The sequence below is a fragment of the Panicum hallii genome, chromosome 8, assembly GCF_002211085.1.
Source record: "Panicum hallii strain FIL2 chromosome 8, PHallii_v3.1, whole genome shotgun sequence".
NCBI classification, from domain to species: Eukaryota; Viridiplantae; Streptophyta; class Magnoliopsida; order Poales; family Poaceae; genus Panicum; species Panicum hallii.
The window spans coordinates 42,535,818-42,551,559 of NC_038049.1; the positions used below are offsets into that span (position 1 = coordinate 42,535,818).

The 15,742-nt window shown below is 45.6% G+C and overlaps 3 protein-coding genes across 3 annotated transcripts; 1 reads left to right on the forward strand and 2 right to left on the reverse strand.

Moving 5' to 3' along the window:
* Positions 1–169: 169 nt before the first annotated feature.
* Positions 170–3,103, reverse strand: LOC112902176 (phosphoserine phosphatase, chloroplastic-like). Its single transcript, XM_025971106.1, has 7 exons — positions 2,650–3,103; positions 2,370–2,502; positions 2,182–2,289; positions 1,621–1,714; positions 1,129–1,278; positions 998–1,051; positions 170–587 (listed from the first exon to the last, which is right to left on the reverse strand). The coding sequence occupies exons 1-7, from the start codon at positions 2,870–2,872 to the stop codon at positions 462–464; spliced, it is 888 nt and encodes a 295-aa protein (XP_025826891.1). The 5' UTR covers positions 2,873–3,103; the 3' UTR covers positions 170–461.
* Positions 3,104–4,783: 1,680 nt separating this feature from the next.
* LOC112902171 (putative disease resistance RPP13-like protein 3) lies at positions 4,784–8,931 on the forward strand. The gene is made up of 3 exons (XM_025971101.1): positions 4,784–5,251; positions 5,346–6,428; positions 6,781–8,931. Exons 2-3 carry the CDS (start codon positions 5,611–5,613, stop codon positions 8,738–8,740), a joined length of 2,778 nt encoding a protein of 925 aa, XP_025826886.1. The 5' UTR covers positions 4,784–5,251; positions 5,346–5,610; the 3' UTR covers positions 8,741–8,931.
* A 2,855-nt stretch (positions 8,932–11,786) lies between these two features.
* Positions 11,787–13,484, reverse strand: LOC112872368 (tryptamine 5-hydroxylase-like). Its single transcript, XM_025935452.1, has 2 exons — positions 12,567–13,484; positions 11,787–12,446 (listed from the first exon to the last, which is right to left on the reverse strand). Exons 1-2 carry the CDS (start codon positions 13,482–13,484, stop codon positions 11,787–11,789), a joined length of 1,578 nt encoding a protein of 525 aa, XP_025791237.1.
* Positions 13,485–15,742: the final 2,258 nt, after the last annotated feature.

Genomic DNA, 15,742 nt, shown 5'->3' on the forward strand with positions numbered 1-15,742 from the left:
TTTCGATAATTTGTTTCCCAATGGAAATGTTGTAGAGAGTACAGATCTCTGTTTCATAAGAGATGACTGGAGTCTGAACTCCGAAAAGCAGCACATTGAAAGTGGCACAACACAGCATTATTGGTTCGCTTTGAGATATATACACTGTTTGAAAGAGGTCCACAAATACTTGCAAAACCAAAAGGTGTGATTCAGCACTTAAATGTGATGTAATTCATTACTTCATACTCAACAGTTACTTAAAACATACTTCACTCACAATATTGGAACATAACCGTCAAACTTGTGGTTCAAGATCATCCATAAAAAGTGGGGGCAAAAAAAATATCAAATACTTACAACCAGATAGTTCAGCTAAATCCAAGAATCACCAGTGACATCTACAGCTTGAGATGTGGCTGCAATTATTTCACTGCTCAGCGTCAAGAATGCGAGGTTCACAATTGCGGTAAGTAGTCAACTTATGGCAACTTGGTTATCAGCTCTTGAAAGTCAAAAACAACCCAGTCGGCTTTTGCTGCGACGGGTTCTCTCATCTGAACACCGGCGTAACAGATGAACAAGTCTGCTCCTCCAGGTTGCCGAGCCTGCCGAAACACAGGGAAATCAATGTAGCTGTATACATTTTATTATGGTACAGTACTATAATTAAATTGCTATGCACTGATATGTCTCATAACATTCTCTTTGACCCACTCATTGTTACATCATGATAAACTATATTTTGGCAGAAGTTCACTGGCCTGTTGTTTCTATCTCAAACTACATGAACAAGAGAAACAACATGAGGATATCTGATTGGAAAACGCAAACAACAAGAAAGGTTTCAGCGACCTGCATGCCTCATCAGTCAAATCAACCAGGGAGCATCTTTTTGAACATACCATTAAAAAATAAAGTCAGTATCAACAACTTCCCTTTACCCAATAAAACATATTATCATTATACATATCTGTTGTCAGGATACAATTTTCAAAGAAACTATTCAGTCATATACCTCAAGATCAGTTGCACCATCTCCAACCATAACGACCGTCTTGTAGCCATGGTTCTGAAAACAAAGAAAGAAAGTCAGCAAGGTGGTAAGAAGTAAAAAGTGCAACCAAAAGTTATACAGTTTAACTAGACCTGTTTTATTTGTTGCACGGCTTTTGCTTTACCCCCACTGTGTGAAGTGGGCTCTGTGGGATCAAATCCAGCATACTCCCCAGAAGTTCCAAATAGCAGTTGGTTTGCAATGATGTTTTCAGCAGGAATACCAAGCTCAAATGCCACAGGCTGTAATCAAGACAAACCGAAAGCAGATGAGTGCTTTATGGATCATCTAATGATGATATATGAAAAATCACATCCACAAAATGGTTAACAAATTCAGCCATTACATATGTAGTGTAGTTGTGTAAAAAAATTGTACTATTTAGATTTCCTAACAGAAGATACATTCTTTATTATTGCAATGAACAAACAATATATGTTTATGACAAATGATAGAAACAACAACGGTTAAGTTTTCTCCAACTTAAATTTCAGGATCTTATAAAAAAGGCAGCAAAAACAATTCATGGTATGTTATTCAAGGACTACCAGCAGTGCAGCTGTATAGTGGAATGATGTACCTACCTTGATCATTTGTCGGAAGCCTCCTGACACAAGGAACACATCAGTACTATTAGCTTTTAGCTTCTTAATCAAATCAGCCATTCCTGGAGAAATCCTGAAAATCAGAAGGCATTGGTTTTGATAATTCTCTTATGTAAGTTGCGGTTAGTTCTATGCAGTGTGGGAAAAAAATGTTGAAGGAGTTCTATCTTAGTCTACACTATAGTCAGAAAAATTTTAGGGCACCACTACATAAGGCATAAGGTGAATTGAGGCCAAAAGTGTTAAACTTTGGTCGGCTCAATATAGCTACACGGCTTTTCTTCTGGGCACAAAAGGAGAAAACGGGTAAAAACAATCAGCATCCCAAAGAACTTTCTGTTCTTGTTTTCTGCTCAGAGTTCTATAAGGGGGAAAACAGACAAGAGACAGGCACCTATATCACATACCCACTATTTCCCAATGATAAATAGCAGAAGTGCAGAGTCTAACAAGACCCAGAAGGCCAAAATAGGAAGAAGAATACTGCACTAAAATACTAACTATCTAGATCAACAGAAGTTAAGACTCAGGTGAGCATACCTGGGCGGTCTCTTCTCCAAGCACTCTTCAACTTGTGAGAGAGATGGCTTGATTAAAGACAGCCTGGCTGCCAGTGCCTCCTCAAATGGAACATCCCCTGTCATTGCCCTGACAACAATAACGCAAGGTTAGATCAGCTGACAAAATTAACAAACCAGATAAATAAATCCACGTAATGGAGAATTTACTTCGCTGTCCATTCGGCAACAGCTTTCCCTGCCCCACAGAAATCAGCGAGCTCGTCAATACCCTCATCCATGATGACAGTGCTATCGACATCGAAACATACTGCATCGGCATTGCGCAACGTCTCAATAGCATCTGAAAACATGCAGGTAAGCGATAAAGCAAGTTACTCACAACTCACGGTGTATATACTGACTCTCAAATGGACACCTGATAAGCTGCACAGTATTTTATCCCAAACAACCTTAGGAAGGCTTCAGAATAAGAAAAAAAAGGAACAACCTTTGGAAGGCTGGAGATTGGCAAGAACCGCTGAGGAGCAGTCCTTGGAGACCTCCAGCGCTGCTGCCTCTAAACCACGGCTCTTGCAAACCTTAGCAGAGCGAAACGGAGGGCTCGTGAACCGAGCCGGCACTTGCGAAGCCGGTAGCGGCCGAGCTGCAGACGACCGACGAACAGGCAGCGAGCTCCTCAGGCCGGCGTGTGCGCTGATCAGGCCGTCCATACCATACGCACCTGCAAATCAGGCAAGGCGCCAACGTGATGGGTAACAACAGCAGGCGACGAGCAATCTCCGGATGCCCCAAGTGCGCGCCTCGCGCTCTCACTGGCACAAAGCGTCGAACACCTCACGCGCGCGCGCGGCAAGCCCAACCTGCGGGGCCGGAATCGCCTCGCTCGGCGGGTGGAACACTCTAATCGTGGTATGGCGAAGAAGACAGGGGCAGCGCCGGCGCGGGGGGGGGGGGGGGGGGGAGCAGGGGCGGCGGGGCGCGGGGGGGAGCAGGCCAGCAGGGGGCGGCGGCGGCGCGCGGGGGGAGCGGGGGGCGGCGGCGCGCGGGGGGGAGCAGGGGGCGGCCGCGCGGGGGGGGGGGGAGAGGGGGCGGCTGCGCGCGGGGGGAGCAGGGGCGGCGGCGCGCGGGGGGAGCGGGGGGCGGCCGCGCGGGGGGGGGGGGGGGGAGGGGGCGGCTGCGCGCGGGGGGGAGCAGGGGCGGCGGCGCGCGGGGGGGAGCGGGGGGCGGCGGCGCGCGGGGGGAGCAGGTGCGGCGGCGCGGGGGGGGAGAGGGGCAGGGGGCCGCGGCGCGGGGGGGGGGGGGCGGGAGCAGGGCCCGTCTAAATTTTTTTCCGAGTGAATTACATCAGCCATCCCTGAACTTGTTCCGAGGTCTCATCTACGTCTACAAACTTTAAAAGTGCTAATTCTAGGTCCCTAAATTTGAGTTAGAATAGAGGTGGACGTCCAAAACTCCCATCCCTACCCGTCGTTGCTTGCGTGGCATGCCAACCTGGATGTGAGGAAGTTTTAGTTACGTTTTCAAAGTTATTTTTTCATGGTACCCCCTCACCTTTTTTGAACAGAGGATAAGGAATGGAGAAGTTTGTTTACCCGATGAATCATGGAGATATTTCGAGACTAATAATTTGAACTAAGCCGGCATTAAAAAAGAGCACAAACTATGACCCATTTAACCTCAACAGAAATAATAATATATATAATTCAACTAGGAATAAGTAAAGTTTCTTATATAATTATCAGAAAGTATATGGCGTCCACGAAAGTTCAACTAGATCTCCATCAGGTAATTAGCAAAAGCTTACAGTAAAGGAACTGTAGCAATCATGTAAGCTTCGTGAAAAAGATAGCTATGTGCTATTCAAAAAACTTGTCTTTAAAAGCATATACAATATCCCCCTGTGCTGTACAAGCAAAAAAATTATTCGTCCACATAGGCATGCCACGCAAGCAAGCGGGGGTCCTTCTTATGCCAGGTAGACAGGGATGGGAGTTTTGGACGTCCACCTCTGTTCTAACTCAAGTTTAGGGATCTAGAATTAGCACTTTTGAAGTTTGGAGACGTAGATGAGACCTCGGAATAAGTTCAGGGATGCCTGATGTAATTCACTCTTTTTTTCCCCGATTCCCGAGCGTAGGTACAGCGGTTGCCATACCTTGTCACATGAGATCCTCCGCCACTAGCTGAAAGAGATGGTTCGGAGGGGAGGAAGCAGGACGAGAAACGGATCGCGCGCATGCTCACCTTGTTCGAGGAGATTCCACGGGGGAGGGATGAACGCGCGGCGCCGCCGCTCCCGCCCGTGGGAATCCCAGCAGCTAGTGGAGGTGCTGGTGGCAACTGGCTCCCGTTGCTGTCCACCCACCTACCCACCTCCTCGACGCCGTCGCTTTCCCTGACACGTGCACCTCGCCGAAACATTTGCATGGTGCCCCTTTATTTGGACCACAGTTTACAAATAACCCCCTCATATGGATCGCAATTAGTAGTCGCGATCCGAATATTTTATATAGCCCCCTAACATTTTACAAAATACCCCCTAAATCGGATCGCGATTAATAGTCGCGATCCAATTATTTTCATTTAACCCCCTACTATTTTCAGATAACACCCGTTCATGGTCTCGCTTCGCCGCCGCCGCCCGCCGCCACCCTCCACGCCGGAGTCGCGAAGCCCCGCCTCGGCCACTTGTCCCCGGCTCAATCCCTAGCACCATGCCCCACCAGTCGCCTCGTCTTGGCTCCAGAGCGCTGCCGCGCGTCGGGGCTCGGCTCGGCGGCGGCGGCGCAGCGACGGCGTGGACCTGGTCCCCAACCTGACGTGGGTTTGATTTTTCTTCACCAACCTGGCGTCCCCAATCAATCCGCGCCGCCACGTTGACCGAACGGTGGCGAGGATTTGGTCGGGTAATTCCGTCACCCCCCTTCTCCTCCCCTCCGATTGGCGCCGCTGGCTCCTTTCTCCTATCCTCCTCGCAGCGGAAGGAGTTCTCCGCTGCCAGGCCACCGCAGGAGAAGGCGGCGGCGACGGGAGGTTCCTGCCTAGCTTCGGGGGGCCGCGAGCGCGAGGCGCTCGAGCGACGCCAGGAGGTGCCATGCGTACTTCTCTTGCTTTCTCGTGGATTCGTAGAGGTTGGTTTGGGAATTAGGGGGTTTGATTTCTGTACAATTCTGAAATTTGCAGGAAGCATCTGGCAGATTGGGTGGTGTGGGGGCGCGGCAGAACAGTCAGCTGTAGCTCTGTTTCTGATGGGCGTATACTTTGGAATCTTGCAATTCTCGATTTTTCGTGGATATCTGAAATTACTTTCAGGATCAAGCAAGTATGGGTAACAGCAACTGAGCAGGCAGTTAACCATAGCAGCTCGTTGGTTCTTGACTGATTTAGCAACTTGCAGTTACTTGGTATGTTGTCAGTTTATTTATTCTTCTGAAGCAAGGAGGAAGTCATGGATGGGTTCATGGCGAGCGCCGCGACGGGGGCGATGAGCTCCCTCCTCGCCAAGCTCGCCGAGCTGCTGAGGGAGGACTACCAGCTGCAGAAGGGCATGAGGCGCGAGGTCGCCTTCCTCAAGGACGAGTTGAGCAGCATGAACGCGCTCCTTGAGAGGCTGGCTGACGTGGAGGTGCTCGATCCGCAGACGAGGGAGTGGCGCAACCAGGTGAGGGAGATGTCATATGACATTGAGGATTGTGTCGACGATTACATGCGCCGGCTGCGGAACGGACCACAGAGGCCTAGTGGAGTCATGGGGTTCTTCTTGGGGTATGTTCAGAAAGTGAAGGAGCTTGTTACACGCCATGAGACTGCCGAGCAGATTCAGGAGCTCAGGGATCGCATTGTCGAGGCAGGACACAGAAGGAAGAGGTACAAGATTGATGATGCAGTTAGTTTCGGTGGCATCAAAGTGGTGCCTGTGGATCGGCGTTTGCCAGCACTATATGCAGAATTTGGTGGCCTTGTTGGTATCAATGTTCCCAGGGATGAGATCATCAAGCTAGTCGATGGTGGGATGCCGGGGGTGAAGGTGGTGTCTATTGTTGGTTGTGGAGGATTGGGAAAGACTACTGTTGCAAATCAGGTTTACCGATACATTGCTGAGCAATTTGATTGCCATGCTTTTGTGTCACTGTCCCAAAATCCTGACATGGTGATGATATTTCAGTCTGTACTGTCACAAGTCAAGAAAAATGAGTATGACACCACCAAATCATGTGATCAGGAAAATCTCATCAGGGAATTGAGGGATTTCCTAAAGGACAAGAGGTATCTTTTAAAAAAAATTTTCCAAAGGAATGCTCTTAATTCTTTCTATGAATCAATATTTAAATTTTTTAGATCTACACTAAAGCATTATTTCAAGATATAACCTATTAGAATTACTTTTCATTTTATTTCAAAAGCTGGATATAAAGCCATCCAATTGTGAAGATTTTCTTAAAACCATTACCCCTATCCTGATAGGAAATTGATTACAAACAAACACTAGGAATTAGCATCTCCTCGGCAGTCGATACAATAGGTTAGGATTCTAAATGCTAAGATATGAGGCTTTCTCAAACTTACATTATTCTGTGCTAGGTTTCAACTGAATCATAGAGCTATTTCATTTTTGTAGGTATTTAGTTGTAATTGATGACCTGTGGAGCACCCAATCATGGAAGACAATCAAATTTGCTTTGTTTGAGAATACTTGTGGTAGTAGAATAATAGTGACAACAAGAATTGGTACTATTGCCAAGTCATGTTCATCCCCACAGCATGATCTTGTATACGAATTAAGGATGCTAAGTGAAGATGACTCTAAAAGACTTTTCTTTAGAAGAATTTTCGGCTCTGAGGATAAATGCCCTTACCAACTAAAGGAGGTTTCAACTGAAATAGTTAAAAAGTGTGGTGGTTTACCATTGGCAATCATTACTATGGCTAGTTTGTTGACTACTAAGTCATACACCAGAGCTGACTGGTCAAAGGTTTGCGATTCAATTGGTTCAGGACTTGAGAAAAATGGGGACGTGGAGGAAATGAGCTTGATATTATCTCTTAGTTATAATCATCTTCCTCATCATTTAAGGACATGTTTACTGTATCTAAGTATGTTTCCAGAAGATTACGTGATCAAGAGAGATTATTTGGTAAGAAGGTGGATAGCGGAAGGATTTGTCAGTGGAAATGGTGGACGAAATTTAGAGGATGAAGGCGAATGCTATTTTAATGAACTTATTAACAGAAGCTTGGTTCAACCAGTAGATTACCAGTATGATGGTAGAGTATATTCATGCCGGGTGCATGATATGATTCTTGATCTCATTACATGCAAGGCGGTTGAAGAAAATTTCGTCACTGTTGTTACTGATAAAAAACAAATGCTGGCCTCACAGGGCAAGGTTCACCGACTCTCACTTGACTACCATGGTCTTGATAGTGGAACAGAAAATCCCATTGTTACTACTTATGTTCGATCCCTGAACATATTTAGATACTCTGAACAAATGATTGCTCTTTCAGACTTTGGAGCTCTAAGAGTGCTTGATCTAGATGGTAATGAGAATTTAGAAAGCTGTTATCTTCAAGATGTGGGCAAGTTATTTCATTTGAGGTACCTACGGATTAAAGCAAACAATATTAAACTTCCGGAGCAGGTAGGAGACCTCCAGTCCTTAGTAATTCTGGATCTTCTGAACTGTCCTAAGCTAGGTGAATTGCCTGCCAGTATTGTTAAACTTCGGCAGTTGAAATGGTTACTTGCTCCTCCCGTGACCTTACCAGATGGAGTTGGGAACATGCAAGCTCTAGAGTCTGTATCATTTGTAACTGTGGACTACACTACCTCGATAACGTTGTTGCAAGAGTTGGGCAGCTTGACCAGATTGAGAACCCTCGGATTGGATTGGCACATCAATCCCCTGCATAGAGATAAAAAAACATATGAGGATAATTTTGTTTCCTTGCTTGGTAAACTAGGCAGTTCCAATCTTCAATGTTTAACACTCATCAGTCCTTGGTCACTAGACTTCTTGTTGGATTCTTGGTCCCCAACTCCACATCTCCTTCAGGAATTAGGGATCAAAGGATGGTATCTCAGTAAGATTCCATTGTGGATGGCATCGCTAACCAACCTCACGTACCTGGATGTTGAAGTTAAAGTGAGACAGGAAACTCTTCAGATCCTTGGGGATTTCCCCGCGTTACAATTCCTGAAGTTGTACTCAAATTCAGCGGGCCCTGAGGAAAGGTGCCTTGTTATCAGCAACAATGGATTCCCGTGTCTGAAGAAGTTCAGCTTTGTTGGTTGGGTAAATATGATATTCAAAGAAGGAGCCATGCCAGTGCTTGAAACTCTTGAATTTCAAATCATTGTGCATGAGATGCAGATTGCATGTGTGTTTGGTCCTCCCGATTTTGGCATCAGCCACCTTTCCACCCTCAGGAACCTTGTTGTCACTGTTCATTGTGAAGGTTCAAGAATTGAAGAGGTGGAAGCATTAGAGGCTGCTATCCAGAGTGCAACCAGTATGCTTCCTAACAACCTTACACTAGCTTTGCATAGATTTCTCGAGTCAGAGATGGTAAAATGATGATGTATGGATATAGAAGTATTGAGTTGCATGCACCAACCAATCGAACCCATCCTTTATTGAACAATATTTGATGTACATACTACCCTTAGATCAAAGGATATACACTGTACTTATCTTTTCTCTGAGCTACAAGATGTGTTTATAATTTTGCAGTAACTGCAGTTCTCAAGCTCTACATTTTACTGTTACTTTCAATGATTGCTTGTAGCAAGACACTGTGAACTTATAGTATTTTGAAATTACCTTCGCTAACCATGTTTTTTTGTGGATAAAAAAGAAACTCGACCCCTTTTCTCTTCCGCAGGGTCGAGAAAACGCCACGAATCCCGGCTATCAGGACATAAATAGCACAGCGAGTGGCCTTCTTTTTTACTCCGTGCGAACCAGCGTCGAGCAGCTTTTGAACCCGGGCGGCAGGCGCTCCACCGAGCTGTCTTACCAACGCGCTACGCGCGCGTCCGCATGTTTTTCGGTGGATACATAGGATAGCTGCGTATTTTTATATTAAGAAGAATAGTGGCCACATGAAATGAGAAGGACGGCCAAACAAATAAAAAACACCAAAGCTAAGATCCTGTTGAAGATGTTTGACGCCTGTTACATTGTTGAAGACTGACCACGCTAATTCAAAAAATCAGTTGTTGAAGCCTGTTACATTACTCTGTTTCTGTGCTACAATAGCAGCTGCACTGGGCTGCGCGTGAAGGACAGGCCCATGAGGCCATTTCCTCTCGTAGGCCCAGGATTCGGACAAGATCATGAGCGTGCTCGGAAAAAAAAACTATTCACAGAAGGATGTAAACTGGCTCAGAAAAACACTCAAAAAACACGAAGTGTCATTAAAGATCAACAAGGACTCCAACATACTCAGGGAAAAAAAACTAGGACTCCAACATACTCAGAAAAAAAAACTTGCTATTTGTAGTGTGGATGTCTGACTGTACAGGATACTTGCCCCTCGTGCTGCCGAGCTACAGTTCCCTCTTATGACCTTCCTCTGTTGTTCTGATGGCCAGTGCTCCATGCCCATAGCAGCAGCAACGTAGCAGAAATGAACAGGAATAGCATGGGGATTAAGGGCATTGGACTACTGTCGTGGAAACAACAAGGTACGGCAGTTGCCAAACCTTTCCATGATGGTCTCTAAGCTACTGTTTGGGACGAGATGATGGCCACTGTTACGTGTCAAAGACTCTGAAGGTGGTGATGGGAGAGATGTGCCCACTGCCGGCCCATCCTCTACAATGAATATTGCCACCATGCCGGTCGACAAATGGAACTCATAGTGGCAATGCATGTACCGTACCCCTGTACACATAGAAGACAAAGCATTAGACCGATCTTCGGATGCTAGTTGAACATCCCAGCTACAAAAATATTAGGTTCATATCTAATGAAAATATCTGTGCATCAATAAAAAATAAACTTGCCACATATATTTTTCGTCATAAAATTTCGTGGATGAAGTTTGATTTGATTATTATTCAACCGTTAATATTTAGTAGGCTTCAAGGTGGTATGAATAACAATTTTCTCCTTTTTCCTTCTCAATTTATTCCGATTTAAATCTTTCTTAATTTTTTTTACTGTCCAAATAAAATTGAATGTAAACCTCTGAACTGTATGGGAAGTATCCACATGCAGAGTTTTCGTTTTGCACTAGAAATTTTCATGTCAACCTAGACCAAGATTCATTGATGGCGTGTGGCACAACAATGATATGTTGAGTGAGATCCTATTACACAGGCACACTTATGATGCTGTGAGTGAGGTCCTAATCTTCACTTGACAGACGACAGATATACCACCAGACATAGAAATCTTATACGCACCTGGATGATCTGCCACAAACCGGACGGCAGCTAGCCCAGCCGATCCTCGGAACGAGCACGGAATTCCTCACCGGTGGACCAAACATTGTGCTGATCCTCGGAACTTACCGCCGGCGGTGCATGGGAGGAGAAGGGGCTGAAGGTCACAGTCGACGTCTTGGTGCGCGCGGACCGTGAGAGCCTCATGGCCACCGTCAAGACCACCATCGGTGGCAAGCTCGACATGCTCGTAAGCATCATCACCCTCTACCTGAATCTCAAAATATTATGATCAGTTGAATCAATAAACTAACTGAGAGCCACTAAATTTGTTTTAGAGGAAGCTCTACCAAATAGTTTGTATGGAGTGACTCCCGGTTAATTTGGCGGGAGTGATTACTTGAAATGAAATAAGATGGTTTATGGAAACGTTTTATTACTTTACATACACAGATTTACATACCAACCATCCATTTTATGTCACAAAAGTAGATGAAGCCTCAATCAATGGTTCTTTTCATGTGCTTGTATCCGATGGTGGAAAATGTTACCGTTATTATCTATTATAACTAAAAGGCTTACATTTTTTTTACCACTGTTTATTTGGAACACGCTGTTGATAGTGGCCCTTTTAAGGCATAGTGACATAAACTTATGGGAAAAAGTGAACTAAAAAGGTTGATGGAATGTCAAGAGATGAACAGGGTGTGCCATTTTCAAGCCTTGTCTTCCTTAACTGCAAGGCGCAGTTGCCTTGATGCTTTATTTAGGCAAACTGCTCGAGATTTATTTACAGTTCTAAAATTAATGAAACGTGCTGCAACGAAATAAAATTTCAAGCGCTTTTTGCAGTAGTTGGTCTAACAAATTGTGAAGTCTGCATGTCGTAGTATCATCAACGAATAGTTTTCCTTCAATACAAACGTACATATTCATTACTTTTATATATTCCTTCAACAAATACATGACATATACCAAGATGATTGAAGAACGAAGTACATCAAGTTTACTATATATAGGTGGTGTTGCAAGGCGCGCGCGCTCTCCCTCTCTCTCTCTATATATACTATATATATACACATACACATACCAACACTTATATATTTGAGTTCCTTTTGCAAGGCACACACACACACACACACACACACACACATATATATATATATATATATATATATATATATATGCATTGCTAAACGGGTGTTCCGTCCTCTTGTATTGAGATGTTCGTTCTAGACCCCATAATTCTCTTCCCCCTTGAACTCGTACTCCTTGCTTTTCCTAACGACCACGTACAGTGGTTCCTTCTTCCTGGTGGAGAGACCGAAAATCTCGTCCAGGTTGACGTCCTCGGCGCGCATGCCGGACGGCAACGCCCAGTCGAAGTGGTACAAGAGGCTAGCCAGCGACAACTGCAAAGTAGCCAGCGCGAACACGTACCCGGGGCATCCCCTCCGGCCACCACCGAAGGGCAGCACCTTGAAGGCTGGGTCTATGATGAGATCTGCTATCTCTCTGGCATCGTACTCAAACCGCTCTGGCCAAAACTCCAGCGGCTTGTTCCAGATGCCAGGGTCCCGTCCCATGGCGTAGGTGTTGATGAACACGCGTGTCTTGGCCGGGATGTCGTAGCCGCCGAGAGTGCAGGGAGCCACGGATTCCCGTGGAACCAGCAACGGGATGACCGGATGTAGCCGGAAGGTCTCCTTGATGATGGCGCGCAGGTAGTGGAGGTCGCGGAGGTCCGACTCCTCCACGCAGCCCCTGCCGGTGCCGACGACGCGCCGGACCTCCTCTTGCGCCTTGTTGAGGATGCCTGGGTGCCTGACCAGCTCAGTCATCACCCACTCCAGCGCTGCTAACGATGTGTCGGCGCCGGCTACGAACACGTCCTGCTCAAGTCATTTTATTTGATAGATGAACATACGTTCTGCTTCAAGTCATATAATGATTATTTATTTAGCATGCATGAACTTTAATTCATAGAGTTTAGAAATAAAGACTGATCTGACCAGGACAAGCGCCTTAATGTTGTCGTCGGTGAGCGGAACCTCGATGCCCGGCGACTTCTGGAGACGGAGCAGGGCATCAAGGAAGTCCTCGCTAGTGTCGCCAGAGATGCGTTCACGCTTGCCACTGATGAGCTCGTCAATAATGTCGTCACAGAACTCGCAGAGGTCGGCGAGGCAGCTCTTGAGCCGGCGGCGGAGGCCTGTCACGGTGCTGAGGACGGGCTCGAGCTCCGGGAAGAAGTCGCCAACAGTGAACCCGGCAAAGAGCTCGTTCGCCTCGGCGAACACCGCCCCGAGCTTGGCCGCCTTTGCGTGCGGGAACCCGCGGCCGAACGCGACGCGGAAGAGCACGTCGTTGGCCAGGTTGACGAAGCACTCGCTGAGGTCGACGGGCGCCGCCGCCGCCGGGGATGACGAGGCGGCGGCGTTCCTGGCGAGGTGCCCGAGGAGCCGGCGGACCTCGTTCAACCGGATCCTCTGGTACGCCGCGACGCGGCGCGCCGAGAGCAGCTCCGACACGACCAGGCGCCGCGTCATGCGGTGGTACGGCCCCGCCTTCCCGAAGGTCACGTCGGAGCAGCCGAACGCCAGGAACTGCCCGCCGAGAAGGTGCGGCCGCGACGCCAGCGCGGCGTCGTTGGTCGTGAGCGCCGCGCGCGCCAGGTCCGGGTCGGAGATCACCACGGCCCGGACGGTTCCCAGCTGCAGACGGAGCATCGGCGCTCTCATGGTCATCGCCAGCTCGGCCAGAGCTTGGTGGGGCATGTCGGACAGGAGGTGTAGGTGTCCGATCACGGGCCACCCTGGTGGCGCCGGCGGCAGCCGCTGCAGCGCCCGGCTGCTCCAGGTTTTCCAGTAGACATACACTACGGAGACCAAGAAGAGGACGGAAATTGGCAACAGGAGGCCGAACTCCATGGCGTCAATGGCTCGGAAGCTGGAAGCTGAGCTACTTGTCGCTCGATCGTGTGATATTGCTTGGCTTGGGGGTTGTGTCTTCTTTTATAGCTAATCGATGGTCGACAGGGTGGTGGAACATCCTCAGAGAGTATAAGATTTTCATTTCCCAGTGAACGTATGGAGTCCATGCCATCATGCGCTAGCGGGCATGAGTGGCAATGATAGATTGTTCTACGGACGAGCCCAAAGCCGTTGATGGTTTAATTTGCACACAACCGCGGATCGTGTTCACTAAACTAGCAAGGTGTGCCACGCAAATAGTGTGGGCAGCTAGTTTTTTATTCTTCCATCTTCAATCCTTCCTTAAATTTCATGCATACCTTAAATTTCATGCATACGTATGCATACGTATACCTATATTGTTAAGGAAAAACTTAATCAGCGGGAAAGGATATCCCCACTGACTTTGCTTTAAGAAGGGCCCACCGAAGCCCGACCGGGGCAAGAACCTCACCAACTCGTCTGCTTCTTTGGCAGCATGGGATCCATCTGCAACCGTTGCGCAGGGAGATAGGTACAAATGGAGCATCCAAGGTTTGAGCCCTGGTGGGTGGCACCTCTACTGGATGCTCTGGATGCTCTACCACTGAGCTACACGTTTATCTGCTTATACACCTATATTGTTATATATCTGTTGCATCTTTTCCCCATCACGTATTACGGGATCTACAAATTTACTATTCCAGCTGATAATGTATAGTCCTCTCCTTTATGCTCACCATCCTCTATAGCCGCCATCACTATCTCAAAATCTGACTCGTGTTAACTTTTCTCTAATTTCTTTTACTCATAGTTGTTCCTTGTAAGTTAATTCTATTAAATTGTGCTTCTCCATTATTATTCCAATGATTTTTTTTGGTTGTTAACATGCTCCCTAAATTGCACACTAATAACCTGTTTGGTTGGGCCTCATCTTCTTCAAAAATTGCTTTAGTTTTGACTTCAATGGTGAAATTATATTTTTGATGGAGCCGAAACTATTTTTTGAAAGATATTTGTCAAAGCAGCTTCTTAGTGGTAATGTGGTAATTTTGAGAATACTTTAGAACATAAGGAGGAAGAAGTTGCTGACACCATTTTTTTTGTCGTCCTCTCTATTATTGTAAGCCGTTTTGGGATTTTATTGGGACTTCTTGGGTGAGGATTCTTTAGATTAGTTTAGGCCGTCAGATCTTTATAAAATCCAACGGTATAAATTATTTTCTTTTTAAAATTAACATGAAAATTTCTAGGCTCTCTCAGCGAACGTGGTAACTTATATATTTATATTTTTCCCTCTTTTAAAGCTGATATGTCACCGGGTAGAGTTGTATTCATTTAAGCTAAGTGAGAACCTTTGTCTAGTCGTAAATCCATGCATTCTCACGGGTTACATATATGTTGTGTTGATTATTTATTATTTTAAAATTTATTTATTTATTATTAATTGTTTGGCACAAATATTGCTAACTAGTTATATATTATTTTGTTAAATTTGATCTATTCCATAACACTCTAGGAGCATTTTAACAATAAATGAAAAATCATGTTTTGGTATTCTATTTCACCACAAAATGTTTAAGCAATGTTATTTTGGTCTGTAGAGCTCATAAACTACATACTTTTAGTGCACAGCATGCATATCCCCAATGCAATAATCTATATCATTGGGCCATATCAGATTAAATTGGTATAACATACATATACAAATATCTTTATTTGACTTTCTTTATTTTTACTTAATCCCATAAAGAACATAGCCTACACATACGCAAACTCATACAAATTTGCTGTTTGCCCATACAGGCACATGCTTCATAGGTCTTTTTCTAAAGGCGCTATATCTTCACACATATAGAACAATGATTTTGCCCGTGTGATAACCAAAACATATTTCAATAGCTGAAGAAAAAAATGTTAACAACGTACCAATATACCATGTAATTGTTACTATTATTATTTTTCTAAACATTGATTCTTCCTGCTTTTGGTATGACACATACTTCGGATTTTAGTTTAAATATTCAAATATTTTCAAATCTATGTTTAAAGATCGTTCTTTTTGTTGGATATTTTGTCTGAAATTTCCCTTTTAGATGGAATTTCAATTAGGGTGATGCTCAAGCGCCGGAGCTATTATATTTTCAGCCTTATACTGTGCATCGACGTAGTAGTTCTGTTTTCCATTTTCCTTTTTCTGATGCCTTCTTGACATGCCAAATATATATACGAAGTAA

Bases quoted from the DNA above. Each gene is read 5' to 3' on its own strand.
- LOC112902176 (XM_025971106.1), bottom strand. From the start codon at position 2,872: ATGGACGGCCTGATCAGCGCACACGCCGGCCTGAGGAGCTCGCTGCCT. The intron at 2,503-2,649 runs GTTGTTCCTTTT...GCATGTTTTCAG, and splicing joins CAATCTCCAGCCTTCCAAAG to ATGCTATTGAGACGTTGCGC. The intron at 1,052-1,128 runs GTCTAGTTAAAC...CTTTGTTTTCAG, and splicing joins CCGTGCAACAAATAAAACAG to AACCATGGCTACAAGACGGT.
- LOC112902171 (XM_025971101.1), top strand. From the start codon at position 5,611: ATGGATGGGTTCATGGCGAGCGCCGCGACGGGGGCGATGAGCTCCCTC. The intron at 6,429-6,780 runs GTATCTTTTAAA...TCATTTTTGTAG, and splicing joins GATTTCCTAAAGGACAAGAG to GTATTTAGTTGTAATTGATG.
- LOC112872368 (XM_025935452.1), bottom strand. From the start codon at position 13,484: ATGGAGTTCGGCCTCCTGTTGCCAATTTCCGTCCTCTTCTTGGTCTCC. The intron at 12,447-12,566 runs GTCAGATCAGTC...TGACTTGAGCAG, and splicing joins ACATTAAGGCGCTTGTCCTG to GACGTGTTCGTAGCCGGCGC.